At 41.8% G+C, this 19,931-nt stretch overlaps 1 protein-coding gene across 3 annotated transcripts in view; it reads right to left on the bottom strand.

Moving 5' to 3' along the window:
- COL21A1 (collagen type XXI alpha 1 chain) overlaps positions 1–19,931 on the bottom strand; it is a 194,189-nt gene that overhangs the window by 16,718 nt on the left and 157,540 nt on the right. For all 3 annotated transcript variants that reach the window (XM_013977769.1, XM_021098588.1, XM_021098589.1), the window contains 5 exons: positions 10,764–10,808; positions 7,535–7,588; positions 4,622–4,675; positions 3,414–3,467; positions 649–720 (listed from right to left, as the gene is read on the bottom strand). In XM_013977769.1, the coding sequence (XP_013833223.1) occupies positions 649–720; positions 3,414–3,467; positions 4,622–4,675; positions 7,535–7,588; positions 10,764–10,808 (279 nt within the window). The remainder of the gene's footprint in view (positions 1–648; positions 721–3,413; positions 3,468–4,621; positions 4,676–7,534; positions 7,589–10,763; positions 10,809–19,931) is intronic.

Raw genomic sequence — 19,931 nt, 5'->3', positions numbered from 1 at the left:
CAATTTCTATTTTACAAGGGAGAAGACAATTTTTTGATTTTTTTTTTTTTTTTTTTTTGTCTTTTTAGGGCTGCACCCGCAGCATATGGAGGGTCCCAGGCTAGGGGCTGAATTGGGGCTGCAGCTGCCAGCCTACACCACAGCCACAGCAACCTGGGATCCGAGTCACTTCTGCAACCTACACCGCAGCTCATGGTAACGCCAGATCTTTAACCCACTGAGTGAGGCCAGGGACTGAATCTGAAACCTCATGGTTCCTAGTCAAATTCCTAGTCGGATTTGTCTCCGCTGCACCATGACAGGAACTCCTGTCATTTTAGTAGGACTGCCTCAGGTTGAAGACTTCTCTTAAAAAATTGCCTCACCTGGATTGACCACAGAACAATCTGAGTTTACAGGATAGTGCCTAATTGGACGTTTATATTTTTTGATCTGTCTCTTCCAAGGTCCTCATCTGGGAGACAGTACCCAGGTGGGGGCATGAAAGGTGCCAGAGCTCAGTGTGGGCTTGGGAACACTGTACATGCACCAGACCCAGTGGTTGCTCCATCACTGAACGCTTCATCGGTCCTTGATGCTACTTGCACAAAAGGAAAACTTACATGGTTAAGCTGATTATCATTGCACAGTATCTCCTAGGTACCGTACCTTTTTCCCTTGAATTCCAGGTAAGCCCAGGTATCCTGGTTCTCCTGGGGGACCCACTGCTCCTGGTTCTCCCTGGGTTAACACAAAAGACACATGAGGATCACAGAGCTACTGCTGGGAAAAACACCACTGTTTTTATCTCTACATACATCTCAAATTTAAAACAGAGAGCTGCAAAATTTGTTGACATTTAGAGTTCTTATTCCAGAAATGGCAAAGAATGAAAAGTCCACCGGAGCCTCAATACAACGTCCTATATTTTTTTCTTATTTTTGCTGGTTAAAGAATTCTGAGAATATATCATATTTTAAAATGTTATAAATATTTGGTATTTTTATTATATTTATAACTTCAACAATAAAGTAAATAATAAAGCAGTGAAAATAATAAACACAGGGATCTTTGTATTTACTAATACTTTCTCTTTCTTCTTGAAATTGCTTTTTCTCCTAACTCTTTTTTAAAAAAACTTATTTTATTGTAAAAATTAAAAAAAAAAAATGGGAGTTCCCGTCGTGGCGCAGCGGTTAACGAATCCGACTAGGAACCATGAGGTTGCGGGTTCGGTCCCTGCCCTTGCTCAGTGGGTTAACGATCCGGCGTTGCCGTGAGCTGTGGTGTAGGTTGCAGACGCGGCTCGGATCCCAAGTTGCTGTGGTTCTGGCGTAGGCCGGTGGCTACGGCTCCGATGAGACCCCCTAGCCTGGGAACCTCCATATGCCGCGGGAGTGGCCCAAGAAATAGCAAAAAGACAAAAAATAAAAATTAAAAATAAATAAATAAATAAAAAACCTTATTTTATTGTTATAGAACTGGTAAGGAAACAGAAGTAATAAAATTATTGAAAATCTCAATACCCACTCTTTTAATTTAGTTATACATTTTCTCTACCTTTCATATACACAACTTAGTTACTAAAATGTACTATGTATGCATAATTTTATCTTTTACTTCAAAATATACTAATATTGTGAGTTGTTTATATGCCATTACACACACACACACACACACACACATATTTATTTTGGCTTTTTAAGGCCACACCCATGGCCATATGGAGGTTCCCAGGCTAGGGGTCTAATCAGAGCTACAGCTGCTGGCCTGCACCACAGCCACAGCAACGCCTTAATTCACTGAGCAAGGCCAGGGATGGAACCGGCAACCTCATGGTTCCTAGAGGGATTCGTAAACCACTGAGCCACGATGGGAACTTCCCATTATATATTTTTAAAATTTAAAATTATAGAATAGTATTCAACAGTATTGATTTACCACATGTAATAAAATACCCATCATTAAACATTCATTTTCATAATTTTTACTTTTAGGAACAAGACTGGGGTGAGCATTCTTATAATTAAACATGCATATTTATGATTGTCCTTTTTATATATGGAATATTCTTTTTTTTTTTTTTTTTTTTTGTCTTTTGTCTTTGTAGGGCTGCACCCTCGGCATATGGAGGTTCCCAGGTTAGGGGTCTAATCGGAGCTGTAGCCACAGCCACAGCAACGCCAGATCCGAACTGTGCCTGTGACCTACACCACAGCCCATGGCAGCGCCAGATCTTTAACCCACTGAGTGAGGCCAGGGATCGAACCTGTAGCTTCGCAGTTCCTAGTTGGATTCATTTCTGCTTCGCCACATATACTTTCCTCAGACATAAATTCTTGAGCTGAGCTGATTTCAGGGACAAGGAATATGCCCTGAGTTATCGTAACTCAACTTGTCCACTCCCTATCATCTCATGGGCATTATTCCTTCCTTTAAAAGCCTTAAATAAGAAAGGCATAATGTGAACGCACATAATGATGATGTTTAACAATATTTATGTTAAACCTGTGAAAGAAGGCATGTTCCCACGTACGTGCTTCCTGCTTCATGGTGTCTGTTTCGGTTTTGCTTTCTTGGTTTCACCACTAGTCTCAAACTCTGTCATGGTAATTAAAAACCACTCTTGGAGTTCCTGTCGTGGCGCAGGGGAAAGGAATCTGACTAGGAACCATGAGGTTGCGGGTTCGATGCCTGGCCTTGCTCAGTGGGTTGAGGATCCGGCGTTGCTGTGACCTGTGGTGTGGGTGGCAGACCCGGCTCAGATCCCTTATGGCCGTGACTCAGCCATAGGCTGGCAGCTGTAGCTCCAACTGGGCCCCTAGCCTGGGAACCTCCATATGATTCAGGTGTGGCCGTAAAAAGACAAAAACATAAAATAAAATAAAATAAAATAAAAACCACTCTCTTCTGTGGAAACTAAGTTTTGTTCTCTTTGCTCACTCTGCCTACTCCTGAACTGCTGAATTTTATAGTAGATTTTTAAAGGCTAGACGGGAACTGAAAATCGGATGGAAAGAAACGTCTATCATTTGGTCTAGAAGAAAGGGGTGAAGGCCTCTGAGTTCCAAACTGAAAATAAAGTTCCATCCATCACATCAAGGGAAAAGCCCCTCTGTTCAGCTACACAGGATGGAGACGGTCTCGGGACCAGAGAGGATGCTCGGGAGCACCCAACTTTTACCAACACTAGAAAAACCAAATCAAAGCATCCTTCATGCCTTTATTACTCAAACTATGATAAAACATCCTTAAAACAGAGATAGAATTGGCCCACATTCACTATTTGCCTTCAGGTAGCTTAATTTTATGACAAGAGGTAATCTTTCAGGTCATGGATCTTTTCTCCAGGGACATAAATATTAATCTCATCATATAAGGGAGGCACTCATCATTCTTTGAAAACATTTCCAAATACATCATATCACACCTACCTTGAGCCCAGAAGCCCCCGGCAGTCCCTGGAGTCCAGGTTCACCTTTATTTCCCTGTCAAGGCATCACAACCATTTGAATTTTTAAAGGTTTAGTCACCAGATATCTGACATAGACCCTTCAAGGAATATAATTTAAATCGTTTCTACATTTTCAACTTTCCAAGAGCTTGAAACTTAGAATCTCTATGTGAGGCCTGCTTATTAAGAAAAATTCTTTTAAGCAAGGAAGTGCATGTGCATATTTATAAAGCTTTCTACAAGCCTGTTTTAGGCTGGCGGCTCCACTTAAGGAAAGAGATTCAAATCCTTAGGGACCAGCACTAACCACCAAGGTCTCGGTACTGCACGGGCTGGAGTCGTGTATTCAAACGGCATCCTCTAGGCTGGGAATCTCCATCTTTCCCTGATTCACTTTCTCTGTATGCAGTGAAGGAAAGAAAATTAGCCTCCAAAGCACAGTGGGATTTTGGAAGAAGCGTGCTTCAGAAAACGTTTAGTCTGTGCGATTTTTTTCCCTAGCAGTCTAGCTTCTAACGCAGTCCTTGCTCACAGAATCTTGGAGGCCAAGACCGGCTGACGGGGCAGAGAATGTAAGACAGGAAAAGGGGATCGGTTATTAAAAAAGAGGACACACCTCCTGGCTAATCAGGATAAACTGTCAGAGGTCGCTGGCTTTCAGATACACTTTGACAGCTGAAATCACAACCTTGTCAAGGTCTGGCAAAAGCCCGCAATGGAAGAGATTGGTGTGATGCCAGGAACGGGAGGTCAGTGGCCACCCAGAGCCAAGCTGGGCTCACTGGTCAGTAAAGGAAGCCAAATTCGTTTTCAACTCACATTGGGGGACATGTGACCATAATAGTTGGACTGACTTAAAGCATTCAGCACATAACAACATTATTGTACAATAGAACAGTGGCTGCTTAAATTTTCTAATTTTCCAAGTGATCAAGCTGAAACTCTCAGGGGCGACAGGACTTGCCAAAGGTTACAGGACTTGACTGTGTCAATATACCTTGACGTCACTTAGATAATATTTTACAAAACTGGAATTTAGTACGGTAGACTAACGGTTATCCAAAAAGGAGGTATCAGGAATTCCTGCCAACGTGCAGTGGGTTAAGAATCCTATTGCAGTGGCTCCGGTCTTTGCTGAGGCATGGGTTCAATCCCCAGCCCAGTGCAGTGCAGGATCCTTTTTCTTACCTTAGGTCCTGGTGTTCCGGGCTGACCTGGGGGCCCATCGCTTCCCATCAAGCCCTATATGTTAGTTGGGGATTGCAAGAGTAATTTAGAGAAGAATATTAAATCCATTTCAGGTTGTAAATTCCCATAATAATGAATCCACTAAAATATAATGCAACATATGTTTGCATATAATGCAAACTTCCTATACACATCCAAATAAAGGAAAATAAAGAATCAACTATGGAAGATAGCGTGAAGGCCAGCAAAGCCCTTACAACTTGGTTGCTCAATTCACCTACCAAAAAAATTATTGGAGAGCTAGTAAAAGACAAATGTAAAGAAAAGTTTATTTTTTTCTGCACTCTCACTTTCTTCCTTTCGTCACAATGGCTAAGAATTAGATTTCTTCGTAGATGTTATCTTGCAATTTTACTTACATTTTCTATTTTCTTGAGTAATATTTTGAAAAGGTTAAAATCTAATAAATTCTCTGAAAATAATAATCTCTCTTCAAGTTACAGGTGGCTATATTTTAAACTAACCATATGATTCAAATTAAGTCAATGATAACTATTTCAACAAGGAAATGATTTAATTTAGATCCCATTTAAATTAATTAATTAGTTATTATGGCTGTCCCCAAGGCATATGGAAGTTCCCAGGCCAGGGATTGAATCTGAGCTGCAGCTGTGACCTACACCTCAGCTGTGGCAATGCTGGATCCTTTAACCCACTGCGTGGGGCTGGGGATCCAATCTGCACCTCTGCAGCGTCCCCAGCTGATGCAGTCAGATTGTTAACCCACTGTGCCACAGCCGGAACCCTTAAATTCCATTTTTAAATACTATTACATTAGGAGTTCCCTTCATGGTGCAGCAGAAATGAATCTGACTAGAATCCATGAGGATTTGGGTTCGATCCCTGGCTTCACTGCCTCTGTCAGTGGGTCAGGGATCTGGTGTTGCTGTGAGCTGTGGTGTAGGTCACAGATGCGGCTTGGATCCTGAGTTACTGTGGCTGTGGTGTAGGCTGGCAGCTGCAGCTCTGATTTGACCCCTAGCCTGGGAACTTCCATATGCTGCAAGTGTGGCCCTAAAAAGCCAAAAAAAAAAAAAAAAAACCCCAAAAAACCCAAAAACAAAACTATTACATTGAAAATATTTCCTTTCTCTTGAACATAACAAAGGAAATGTGATGAGTTAAAAAAATTCAATTAATATCATCAGAAAAAACATAATCTCAATACGGTCATATTGAAAATAGGATATCATTACTCTGCTTTGCTATCAATTTAGGGCATTATTGCAACTAAAAATGTTAAATATACTAGTTCATAGCATGGTGTATAAAATATTAGAAAGGTTAAATACAGATATTCTTGAAGTTAAATGAAGTTCTATTCAATACCTTCATTTTCTAGTGGTGAACTTAAATGCTGGTAAATAATCAAGCTTAACTTAGTGTTGTAATGAACAAATAACTTGGCTGTGATGGTGGAGGTAGGAAAGAGTATTCCATTTAAGAAGGAAGAATCTTCTTTTAAACCTCCCCCAAACTTGAATTCCTACCTAATGGACAATATTTTTCCTATTTACTCTTACACGAAAAATTCACCAAATCTTTTCACCAAGCACTATATAAAAATATCTGCTTTGTATTATTTATTTATTTATTTATTGCTTTTTAGGGCCACACCCAAGGCATATGGAGGTTCCCAGGCTAGGGGTCTAATCGGAGCTACAGTTGCCAGTCTACTCCACAGCCACAGCAACTCGAGATATGACCCGAATCTGTGACCTACACCACAGCTCACAGCAATGCTGGATCCTTAAACCCACTGAGTGAGGCCTGGGATCAAACCTGCAACCTCATGGTTCCCAGTCGGATTTGTTTCCGCTGCACCACGATGAGAACTCCAAAAATATCTGCTTTTTAAATACACATAAATAAATTAAAAGCCATAAGCTATCAAACATGTTTTTACATAAATGCTTTTTACAACAGGGTTCCCACCATGGTGCAGCGGAAAAGACAAAAAACAAAACAAAACAAAACTTTTTACTTAAAAAAAGCTATTACAGGCATTTTAATTCATAGATTAAAATCAACCTCACTTATAGCAATAAACTCTTAGCAGTTGTTTATGGAACCTGACACACAATAGAATTTTCATAATGTCTTTCTTTTTTTTGTGTGTGTCTTTTGTCTTTTTAGGGCCATACCCACGGCATATGGAAGTTCCCAGGCTAGGGGTCGAATCTAGCTGCAGCCACTGGCCTACACCACAGCCACAGCAACACCAGATCTGAGCTGCATCTGCCACCTACACCACAGCTCGTGGCAACACTGGATCCTTAACTGAGTGAGGCCAAGGATCGAACCTTCGTCTTCACGGATGCTAGTCAGATTCGTTTCCACTGAGCCATGACGGGAACTCCCAGATTTTCATAATTTCTGGTATCAAATTTATGTCCTCTCCACTCTCCAACCTTCTAAAATTATTTAACTCTTTTCATATCTTCCTAGACTATCTGTTCTGAATATATCTCCCTCATTAGTGTAATACATTTATACATTTTCTAAAAAAATGAAAAACAGAACAATTGTTCAGTTTTAGACTTTTTCATGGTACTTGGTGGTTTTTAAAAATAAATAGCTAGAATATTTGTTTTCTGGTTTATCTAAATAAGGATTCTTAATCTTTATTTGGGTAGCCAACTTTTTGAAGATCTGAAGACATCTAGACTCCTCCAGAAAAATGGACATAACCTTTTTCATACAAATGGATGGTATTTGTGGACTCCAACAATCTCTTTGCTGCATCCTGCCCTCACCTCACCCCCCAGTTTTGTGAACTTTAGAATAAGAATTCCTGGTACAAAGTAACATCCTGATATTTCAAACAACCCGATAAGAATGACATTAACATACAGGTATCCCTGGAGCTCCTTTTTTCCCTAGTGGTCCTGGAGGCCCAATTTCTCCCTAAAAAACAAATACAGATCAAATTCAAAACTGTAAAATATCAATTTATTTATACGAATGTCCTCCTAAAACAGTAGGGAATGAAACTCAATACCAATCCGCCCAGTTTGTCTGCCTCCCCTTCCCCTACGGTAAAACAGAAGAAATGTAAGGAAGAAAGATCAGGAATCTAACACCTTGAAGACCTGGGCTAGGGTCTGTGGAATTACTAGGTCAACTATTTCATTAGGAAATCAGGAACAGCACTGTCATTTTTTCTGAAGGAAGACCTAGCAGTTCACACTGAGTTGGTGAGGTGAGACCAAAAGAGGAAAAGAAAAAAAAAAAAATTGCATGAAGATTTTCCTTATTTTTTCATAATTTAAGAGCTATGATAGTAAACACGAATTTTAAAAAAATCGGCATACAGAATGATAGTGTTTAGACTTGCGCTTTTAGGACTGTGGCTGGCCTGATATTCCAAGAGGTTGTCTGAATCCAGAACAAAAACCCTGGAAGGCACATCCTCCGAGAGAGTGCTGGTCTTATGAGAAGCAGAGAAAGTCTTCCAAAACTGCCTATTTTAATAAAATACACTCTGGGTTAGGACTCAGTATGAGGATTTGGAACCACAGAAACCTGCCAGAGGTTAAGACGCAGGAAACAAGAGGGCTGGAGGGGTCTGAGGTACATGCTCAGCTCTTAGGAAACTGAATATTGGGCCAGCCATGGTCAGAGGGCAGTCTCTGATACCCACAATGGCTCGGGACTCACCAAGGGGGCTGAAAGGATACCCAGGGCCACCAGCAGGTGGCCCTCCACGCCCCAGGTAGGCTGACAGGCCAGCCACCAGTGAGGATGAAGCAATGAGCTCAGAATCAAGAATAAAGACAGGGAGGCAGAAAACCCGCAAGACTGAGAGTCCACAGGAGTAACAATGAACCACAGGTGTTAGAACTGCTAGAAACAGAATTTAGAACTAGATGCAAAATCTTTTTTTTTTTTTTTAAGGTAGGTTCTTACATTTTTTCTTTTTTTTCCTACTGTACAGCATGGTGACCCAGTTACACATACATGTATACTAGATCTGAACTATTTATTTATTTATTTATTTATTTTTGTCTTTTGTCCTTTTAGGCCGCACCCTCGGCATATGGAAGTTCCCAGGCTAGGGGTCTAATCGGAGCTATAGCTGCTGGCCTACACCACAGCCACAGCAACGCCAGATCTGAGCCGCGTCTGTGACCTACACCACAGCTCACAGCAATGCTGGATCCTTAACCCACCGAGCGAGGCCAGGGATCAAACCCACAACCTCATGGTTCCTAGTCGGATTCATTAACCACTGTGCCACAATGGGAACTCCTAGATGTGAAATCTTTACACACAAAAGAATGGAATCATGAAAGACTATTAGGACAAAAGACCATCAGGAATAAAAAGATACTAAAAATTTGGGGAGTTCCCGTCGTGGCGCAGTGGTTAACGAATCTGACTAGGAACCATGAGGTTGTGGGTTCGATCCCTGGCCTTGCTCAGTGGGTTAGGGATCCAGCGTTGCCGTGAGCTGTTGTGTAGGTTGCAGACTCGGCTCGGATCCCGTGTTGCTGTGGCTCTGGAGTAGGCCAGTGGCTACAGCTCCGATTTGACCCCTAGCCTGGGAACCTCCATATGCCGTGGGGGTGGGCCCAAAGAAATAACAAAAAGACAAAAAAAAAAAAAAAAAGATACTAAAAATTTGGAGTTCCCATTGTGGCTCAGTGGAACCAACTAGTATCCATGAGGATGTGGCTTTGATCCTTGGCCTTGCTCAGTGGGTTAAGGATCTGGTGTTGTCATGAGCTGTGGTGTAGGTCAAAGATGCAGCTTGGATTCTGTGTTGCTGCGCCTGTGGTGTAGGCTGGCAGCTGCAGCTCAGATTTGACCCCTAGCCTGGGAACTCCGTATGCAGTACCCGCGGCCCTAAAAATCAGAAAGAAAAAGACATTAAAATTTTGAATTTCTAGGAATGAAAAACATGATTGTTTAAATTATTTAGATTAAAAAATCAATTGATGGCTTAAACAGCAGATCAGGCACAGTGAAAGGAAGAATAAACAGACTGGAAAATATATCCAAAAATTTTAACCAGAACTTAAGAATCAAGGATGCAAAAATAACCTGTTTGGAGGCGTAGAGGGAGTTCCCGTTATGGCTCAGTGGTTAATGAATCTGAGTAGTAACCATGAGGTTTCGTGTTTGGTCCCTGGCCTTGCTCAGTGGGTTAAGGATCTGGCGTTGCCGTGAGCTGTGGTGTAGGTCACAGACACAGCTCAGGTCCCAGAATTGCTGCAGCTCTGGCGCAGGCTTGGCAGCTATAGCTCCGATTAGACTCCTAGCCTGGGAACCTCCATATGCTGCAGGAGCGGCCCTAGAAAAGACAAAAAAAGAAAAAAAAAAGAGAGACATAGAGGACAAAATGACAAGGAATAAAATATGTCTAACTAGAGTTCTAGAGAGAGGGAACAGCAGGGAATGAGGAGAAGCATCATGGAGATAAGGGCTGAGTCAATGGAAATAATTCCACAGACCTAGGAAGAAAACTGAATTCCCAGCAGGATGAAGAAGCAAAATCCACATCTAGATACGCTGCAGGGGGTCTTACGAACCCTGAAAACAAACTGAATATCTTAAAAGAATCTCAAAGGAAGGGACAGACCACTTGCAAAATGAGAGTAGATTTTTGATAGTTAAGCATGGAAGTTGGATGACAAGAGGAAATTCTCAATATACTAAGAGGCAATAATCATCAACTTTGAGTTGCATACCCTAAAAAATGATTTCTCAAAAGTAAGAGTTAAAATAAAAATATTGGTAATTTAATAAAAGCTGAAAGTTTATACCCAAGACATCTGTACTAAAGGAATGTCTAAAGATACAGTTTAGGAAATAGTAAAATGACCCCCAAAGGATGGTCTAGGAATACAAGGTAGAGAAGTAACCAAATAAAATAGAAAGCATGTATGCAAATCCAAATTTATATTATCTGTATACAACAATGAAAAAATCATAAGGTCAAAATAATAGCTTCTGAAATTACATCATGTTGGAACCACTAACTGTTGCCATGAATGTGGTAAAAATGTATTTTTACCATTTTGTCCTTTTCATAAGCAGATCCCAAGGCCCAAATTTTTCAACTTTCATTAATACTTACTTTTTGTCCCATTAATCCTTGGTTTCCAGGAAATCCTGGGATTCCCTGAAAAGAAACAAAGTAGATTTTTAACAAAAAATTTTAGATGTATCATTAAAGAAGAATAGGTCACAAATGGAGTTTTAACTTCTAGATAATGCAGATCATCAAACATATCTATCGACAGCATAAAACAGCTACTTACAATAACAAAATTTTGGAAAAGGAAAAATTTATGAGATACAGTGTTACATGAACATCCACTGATATTTAAAGGTTTTTTTTTTGGTCTTTTTGCCTTTTCTAGGGCCACTCCCGCAGCATATGGAGGTTCCCAGGCTAGGGGTCTAATTGGAGCTATAGCTGCCAGGCTATGCCAGAGCCACAGCAAGGAGGGATCCGAGCTGAGCTGAGTCCGCAACCTACAACACAGCTCACTGCAACACCAGATCCTTAACCCACTGAGCAAGGCCAGGGATTGAACCTGCAACCTCATGGTTCCTAGTCAGATTCGTCAACCACTGAGCCACAATGGGAACTCCCTAAAGTTTTAAATAAGGAGGCGTTCCCGTCATGGCTCAGTGTTTAATGAATCGGTCTAGGGACAATGAGGTGCGGGTTTGGTCCCTGGCCTTGCTCAGTGGGTTAAGGATCTGGTGTTGCCGTGAGCTGTGGTGTCGGTTGCAGACGTGGCTCAGATCCCGCATTACTGTGGCTGTGGCATAGGCTGGCGGCTACAGCTCTGATGAGACCCCTAGCCTGGGAACCTCCATATGCTGCGGGAGAGGCCCTAGAAAAGGCAAAAAGACAAAAAAAAAAAAAAAAAAAAAAAAAAAAAAAGAAGGAAAAAAAGAAAAAGAAAGGCACAAGGATATTAACCTTGCCTCTTCTTTCAGACCAATGTAAGCGATAAGATATTTCACTGGAACACTTTCCTAAGTTACTTCTAATTGCAAAAGGACTGCCAGTTCATAGGAATTCAGATTCAGCACAACAGTTTCAAAGGCTCTCATAGTTTCCTGACTCTAATTAAAAACAAATGAAACTAAACGACTTCCTTCAAATTGAAACTAAACAATTTCCTCTGAATTGAGCCGTGGAATGCCCAGGAACCTAACTCCTGGTGTAAGATTTGGGGAGCTCCCTCCTAGTGATTCCCTTGCTGATAAAATCAGGGAGAAAATGCAGACCAGTTTGCAGAGGGACAGAACCATAGAAAGAGCTCTTTCACATGGCTCAACCCCAAAATACAGGTTCTCTAGCAAGATTCAGAGGAAATTTATGTTAATTGTCTAAATTTGAGAATAACGTGAGAACAATTATTAAAGGGAAAGCAATTCTGTTATCAGTCATTCAATGCATTGACCAAAATGATCATTTCTCACCCCAAACCAACAGTGATCCCTTTTTATTTCTTATTCATTTTTCTTACCTCCTTTCTTGATAACACTTCAGTTGAAATTATGGATATATATGTGTATGTGTATACACACACACACACAGACTATGGCAAAAAAGGGAATTTGAAATTTGAAAAACATGGAAATTGGGCCCCATCAGTATCTTGGCATCATGAGGGTTTTCCAAGAACAGCACTGGTCCTCAGTAAATCAGGGCAGGTGGAGAGACCACTGACAGTGAGATGAAGCATCTTCTATCCTAGGGAGGGGCTGTCAATGTTTTCATTTTCACATCTTGACTTTTATTAATACTGGCCCATGTGTTAGCCACAATTATGGTGCAGGATACAGCACATAATTCCAGATTTTTTTTCCTTTCTTTTTACGGCCACACCTGCAGCATATGGAAGTTCCTGGGCTAGGGGTGGAATTAGAGCTGCAGCTGCGGCCTACGCCACAGCCATAGCAACACTGGATCAGAGCTGCATCTGTGACCTACGCTTGTGGCAATGCTGGATCCTTAACCCAGTGACTGTAGCCCAGGATCAAACCTGCATCATCAGGGTCACGATGTTGGGTTCTTAACCTGCTGAGCCACAACAGGAACTCTGTGTTCTAACTTTAAGATCCAAACTTCAAATCATTAACTGGAATTCGGTCTGATTCTATTTGGCTCAATTCAGTTCACCGTGGCACCATAGAAAACAAAATGTGTCTGAGAGCCATGACCAGCTAAGCGTATCAGCTGAAAACACTAGCCTTTATAAACATACCAACTAGAGAATAATATAAAATATAAAAATATAAAGCACGGTGTACCCTATCAGCACTCTAAACATAAAGCAAAAGTAAAGAATTGAGTTATGAGCATAAAGAAATAGAGTGATATGAACTGTGACTTTCTAGGGCAGAAAATGCATATTCTCAGTGCAATCAAATTTGATATGGTTCAAAATGAAAGCAACAGACCATGACGTGGCAAGAAACCACCCGTAACCAACTCCCGTTCAAATACACACTCACACAAACTCACCATAATGATTAAGTTCTGAATTTAAATAAGATCTGTCTGTAAAATCGTATCAGATGTAAGGCGGCCATACATTGTTCTATGCTAAACCTGGTGCAGCTGTGTTGATGCCATGTCCCTTGGCCCCAAGAATCCCTAAAGAGATCTTGCATTTGCCCCCATGCAGTGGGTCCTGAGAAACTGAGCTTCATGCTGCAGAGTCTTTGGAGACTTCAGGTTTCATCCCCATTCAAATCTCCAAGGTCTGAGGCAACCTAATTAGTAGGAATTAGTTACTTCTGTTTCTTTTTTCTTTTTCTTTCTTCTTCTTTTTTTTTTTTTTTTTTTTTTTGTCTTTTACCATTTCTTGGGCCGCTCCCACGGCATACGGCGGTTCCCAGGGTAGGGGTCGAATCAGAGCTGTAGCCACCGGCCTACACCAGAGCCACAGCGATGCAGGATCCGAGCTGCGTCTGTGACCTACACCACAGCTCACGGCAACCCACTGAGGAAGGCCAGGGATCGAACCCGCAACCTCATGGTTCCTAGTTGGATTCGTTAACCACTGAACCACGACAGGAACTCCAGTTACTTCTGTTTCTTAAGCCTTATCCCACTGTCAGCAAGGCTACATGCTCCTTCTGGGAAAAATGAAATTATACCCAGGCATCCCAAAGCAGCGTCCTGGCCTCCACCTTCCGGGAGGCCTCGAGAGCGCCCCCCACTGCCCGGTTCAATCCCTGGATTTGATCAAACACCTTTTATCTGAATAATTCTAATTCTGAGCACCGTCTACATTAGGACATAGCCACACATCTTACATTAGTTCAACGTATCAGATATTGAAAATATTTGGGGGATTTCATATTAGGAAAAAAACCAGATTCCTGTGGCTGTTGACTGTCTTTGTTAGTAAAACATTAGTATGTGTCATAGATATGGAAAGACGTCATAATATCTTCTAGGTCCAACTATACCAAGAAGTATTAAATACTTATTTTATAAATACCAAGCCAAAAATATATAAAACTATGTAACATTAAAGAATAAAATGTAAGGAGTTCCTGTTGCGGCGCAGTGGTTAACGAATCCGACTAGGAACCATGAGGTTGTGAGTTCGGTCCCTGGCCTCGCTCAGTGGGTTAAGGATCCGGCATTTCCATGAGCTGTGGTGTAGGTTGCAGACGTGGCTCAGATCCCGCGTTGCTGTGGCTCTAGCGTAGGCCGGTGGCTACAGCTCGGATTTGACTCCCAGCCTGGGAACCTTCATATGCCGAAGGAGCGGCCCTAGAAAAGGCAAAAAGACAAAAAAAAAAAAAAAAAAAAAAAAAAAAGAATAAAACGTAACTGATTTACAAAAGCAATTCTTGGTCCAGCTAATCAAAAACTATGAGCAGCATGGAATAAAAGACTGTTGAGAGGGAGGTTCACCAGAAGAACAGAAACCACTCAGAGATATCTTTGTTAATGAAATTCTCCTAGACAATATTTTCCTGGGCTCCCAATATGTTTACTGAAATTGACTAAACTTTGCCCATTTTGCATTAGTAGAAATATTCAAAATGATTTGAAAGTTACCAGTTTGTTGATCCAAAAGTATTTGGTAACAATTACTTCATAGGGTAAATGTTTTTCCAAGTAGAGTATTTTATATTTCATTTTCTGCCTGTGTGGTTTTGGGTTCAGGCAACTGCGAACATGTATAAGTAAAGACAGAAACAAGTATTTTATTTGGTGAGAATAAAGGGACACATTTCCTCCACTTCTGTGATTTCAGTTCGGGTTTGAGGAAGAGAAGAAAGTCAAATGGAAAATTCTGTGTAATGTGGTGGAGAAAGAATGCTGACATGAAAAAATGTTCTAGAAGCTTCTATGTAACCATTAAACCATTGTTGTATAACAAAAAGTCATTAAAAATAGAAATGCATAATTTTGAATAAAGGGTTTGGCTCCTGTTTCCTAGAGGCCACTTTATAATGAAGGAAATGTGTTTAGGATACATTACTTAGAGAAAACAAAATATCGCTTTATACTTTTCCACATGCAATGGATGCATTACTTTCCTCTGACATTAGAGCATCTTGGATCAAATCTGCTGTTAAGTAAGTCAATAATTTCAAGGTACTAAAAGCATCTCTTCAAATCTATTCAGTTAATGGTATTTTTAAATCAAAGATTTCAATCTTCCTAAACAGTTGTAGAGATATTTAATATTGTAGTTATTAAAACATTAGGAGCATATTATGTTTTCTTCTATCATATCAATGTGATTTATTCATTTCTAAAGATGCAATGAATAAAATATACATATATGCTGACAGTATCATTCTTATTAGCTGCAAACATTACAATGATTATTAATAAAGAGCACAGAAGAAGTAGTTAAAAATTTAGACACTGTAGCCAACCAGCCCATAATCTAGTGCTGATCGACTCCAGGCCAGTTATTTAAATTGGAATTTCTGGGTCCCCATTTGACACATGGGGAAAAATAGCAGAACTTAACTCATGGGGTTGGTACATTATTATCAATTACTTCTCACAAGCACTTAGCTCAGCATGGAGACTAAAGTGAACACATTTTTGTGACGTTTCACAGCTCCTTCCTGACCTTTGAAAGTTGCAAAACAGATGAGGTCAGTTCTCTTCCATGTCTCAACATTTGTTCTTCTTTTCCTCCATTTGAGGATATCTCTTTCTTTTTTTGTCTTTCCACCCTGCCTTTGTCTGCCTGGTTCCCTAGAGTTGAGCGTATGCGACATGACTCTGGCAATCTCAGGCTTCCCACTAGGGGGCGCCAACAAGTCCTCATTCATTACCTTCGCCTTTCACCTTTCACTGACTTTGATCACCAAACACGACAATCGGGTTCCAGATCAAGACAGAAAATTGGAAAGCCCCTGAGCTCACTTTCTCCCAGGGACACACCTGAATCAAACTGCATAGAGAACGGCCATCCCTGAGAATCAGCAGGACAACTAAGGACATGAAGAAGAGGCCACACAGGGATGCAGGTAAGAGGGGCAGAGAAGCAGTCTGGTTAGAGTCCACATCCCCGGTGTGTGGGAGGGATGTCACCATGGCAGAGGTGCCCCTGAGGAGTGAGGATGCCAGCCGTATGTCAGGTCCCCAGGCTGGGGGACTTGCACTGGGAAGATTATCCCCATAAAGCTTGGCTTTGAAAACTGGTGTGGTTACCCTCATTTCCAGTCCCAGTGCTGAGGAAGCAGCTTTCAAAGCAGCCGGGTCACACAGGAAGGAGATTCACTGACTCATTTTAGGGTATGTGCTGGAGGGACAGGGATCTGCCGGAACTTTCTCTGGGGACAGAAGCTCCGACAGGCACCACTGTCTTTTTTACTCTCCTTTCTAGCTGGCCTGGTGGTGGTGGGCACCACTTCTGTCATTCCCCATCAACCCAGCTACCACCTTGCAGCCCACTCCAGCATCCCCCCAGAGGACCTGCCCTGGCCAGCTACTCAAGGCAGCTCCTGCCCCATCCTGCCCAGCAGGCTGCCCCGGCACCCCTCCAAAGCAGCTCCTATGCCAGGGCACCAACCCTTTGTTTTTCCAGAAAAATATGGCTAAAAGCTTCAAACATACTTGCTGTTGAAGTCCACAATATTTTTCAATTTTTAAAAATTCCACACTGACAGATCATTATGAATGATGCACAAAAAATTATTCTGCAGTAACTCTATAAAGACAACTAACTCACAAGCACAGTTGCCAGACCTGAAAGAAACCAGTGCACAAGTACTTGCAATAAACCTTAGTAAGGAAATGACCAGTTTTACTATTCCCTTTAATTCCTTCTTGGCTTTTTTTGTCTTTTTTATCTTTTCAGGGCCACACCCGAGGCATTTGGGGGTTCCCAGGCTAGGGGTCCAATCAGAGCTGTGGCCACTGGCCTACACTACAGCCACAGCAACGCCAGATCTGAGCCGCATCTGCGACCTATACCACAGCTCACGGCAATGCCAGATCCTTAACCCACTGAGGGAGGTCAGGGATCGAACCCGCCACCTCATGGTTCTTAGTCGGATTCATTTCCGTTGTGCCACAGTGGGAACTCCTTTAATTCCTTCTTTTAAAAAGTTTTACTGAAATAGAGTTGATTTACCACATTGTGATCATTTCAGCCGTACACCAGAGGCATTCGGTCATACATATACACACATCCATTCTTTTTCAGGGTCTTTCCCCATGTAGATTATCTTCAATAAATAAATAAACTTTAATACAGTTTTACTTCTCCCTTTCATCTTTACGGGGAAAAAAGTAATCCAAGTAACTAACTGGATGAATTTATTCTCCCCAGTCTACAGACCACCTGAACTCCAGATACCCCAAAGATAAATAATTTCAATTAAAAAACACCTTGGTAGAGTTCCCGTCGTGGCGCAGTGGTTAACGAACCCAGCTAGGAACCATGAGGTTGCGGGTTCGGTCCCTGCCCTTGCTCAGTGGGTTAAGGATCCGGCGTTGCCGTGAGCTGTGGTGTAGGTTGCAGACGCGGCTCGGATCCCGCGTTGCTGTGGCTCTGGCGTAGGCTGGTGGCTACAGCTCCGATTCAACACCTAGCCTGGGAACCTCCATATGCCGCCAAAGTGGCCCTAGAAAAAGCAAAAAGACAAAAAAAACAAAAACAAAAACAAAAACAAACAAAAAAAACAAACACCTTGGTAAATACTTTTGATCTACAGACAACAGAAAAAGTCACCAGTGTGGCGTAGCCGGTTACAGAACGAGACCAGGGCTCTCGTGGGGAGTAAGAGCTATTTAGGTGCCTGTGCAAAATCACTTCATGTGACTTGCGTTTCTCTCTCTCTCTCTCTCTCTCTTTTTTTTTGGTCTTTTTGCCTTTTCTAGGGCCTCTCCCGTGGCATATGGAGGTTCCCAGGCTAGGGGTCGAATTGGACCTGTAGCCACCAGCCTATGCCAGAGCCACAGCAACACGGGATCCGAGCTGCGTCTGTGACCTACACCACAGCTCACGGCAACAGTGGATCCCCAACCCACTGAGGAAGGCCAGGGATCGAACCCACAACCTCATGGTTCCTAGTTGGATTCGTTAACCACTGAGCCACGACAGGAACTCTTTATGTTTCTCTTTTGTCCCTAAAGTCATATCTACATTTTAAAAGCCCAGAAGACAGTCTAACCTACTTTTAGTGTTGTAAAAGCATAAGCTTCCAAGACAAGAAAAAGAAAAGGCGAATGTTTTGCAAATTCAAATAATACAGTCTGAAACCTAGAGAAGGCAAGGGAGAGGACTGGGCGAGCCAGGCACAGAATCTGCATTGCCACATCATGGGGAAGCCACGAAACTGCCCTGAACCCCCAACGTCCAGAAAAACAACCCACCCTCTGCATCTGCAAGTCACTGGAGATCATGTGTGTGAAACACATCAGTGGGTTAAAGGAGCATATGCAAGTAGACGTATGTAAAACTGCACAGCAGTTCCACTTGAAGGAAAAAGTTCCGAGACAATATACCAGAGCTGTTCTCAAATGGGATCCTCTGAAGACCTAAAAGGTACAGACCACACTTCTGGGTTTCTGAACCATCACTTGTTAGAACTCAAAATAAACTGTGGCAGATTTCTCATGAAGGAGAAAACCAAAACTGGATTTTTCAAAGCCCTTTCTAGCTGACTCAGTAGCTAAGGAGAAGTTATATACCATTTTCCAGAGAAATCTGAAAACTGTATTAATTTTTTTGCAATTTCATAATCATAGAAGTCACCAAACAAAAACATTTTAAGCTGTCCAATCAAAGGTGAAGCTAATTTGACGGAGGAAACAAACAGACGAATTTTTAGCCTTAGTTAATTCACATGGTTAAAAAATAAAAAACCAATTATTTGAAAATTGTATCTAATTTTCTTTCTTCTATGTGTCTTATTTATTTATTTGGTTGTGCCCTGGGCATACAGAAGTTCTGGGGCCAGGGATCGAACCTGCACTACAGCAGTGACTACACTGGATCCATATCCTGCTGAGCCACAAGAGGACTCCCTATGTGTCTTACGTATAATGTCATACTTTTTTTTTTTTTTTTTTTTTTTTTTTGCTTTTTAGGGCCAAGCCTATGGAAATTCCCAGGCTAGGGGTCGATTCAGAGCTGCAGCTGCCAGCCTACACCGTAGCTCACGGCGATGTCAGATTCTTACTGAGTGAGGCCAGGGATTGAACCCACATTCTCATGGATACTGGTCGGGTTCATTTCCACTGCACTACCAGGGAACTCCCTATGTGTCTTATTTATGATGTCATATTTTTGAGCTACGCATATACAGTTACATCTAAATCACCGTTATTCAACTCAGCCCACTGTGAATCTTTTTATGGTTATATAAACATTCCCATTTTTTCCTACTGAAAAATAATGAGAAGACAGACCAATGAACATTCACTAAAGGAAAAAAAACTTAAGGAAATTATATTACTTTTCTATTAACTCAGGACAAATTACCACACACTCAGGGGCCTAAAGCCACAAACATTTACTATCTATCTTACAGTTCTGAGGGCAGGGGTCCGGCATGGGTCTCACTGGGCCACCTTCACGAAGTTGGCAAGGCTGCATGGCTTTCTGAAGCCTTCAGGAAAGAATCCATTTCCTGTCCATTCAGGTTACCAGCAGAAACGAAGTCCTTGCAGCCGAAGGACCGAGGGCTCCATTTCCTCCATGGCTGCAAGCAGAGCGCCACTCCCAGCTTCTGGAAGGCTCCACATTCCTTGGCTCATGACCGCCTTCCTCCACCTTCAACACCA

This window comes from Sus scrofa, chromosome 7 (genome assembly GCF_000003025.6).
Source record: "Sus scrofa isolate TJ Tabasco breed Duroc chromosome 7, Sscrofa11.1, whole genome shotgun sequence".
NCBI classification, from domain to species: Eukaryota; Metazoa; Chordata; class Mammalia; order Artiodactyla; family Suidae; genus Sus; species Sus scrofa.
This window is presented reverse-complemented; position numbering and strand designations above follow the sequence as displayed.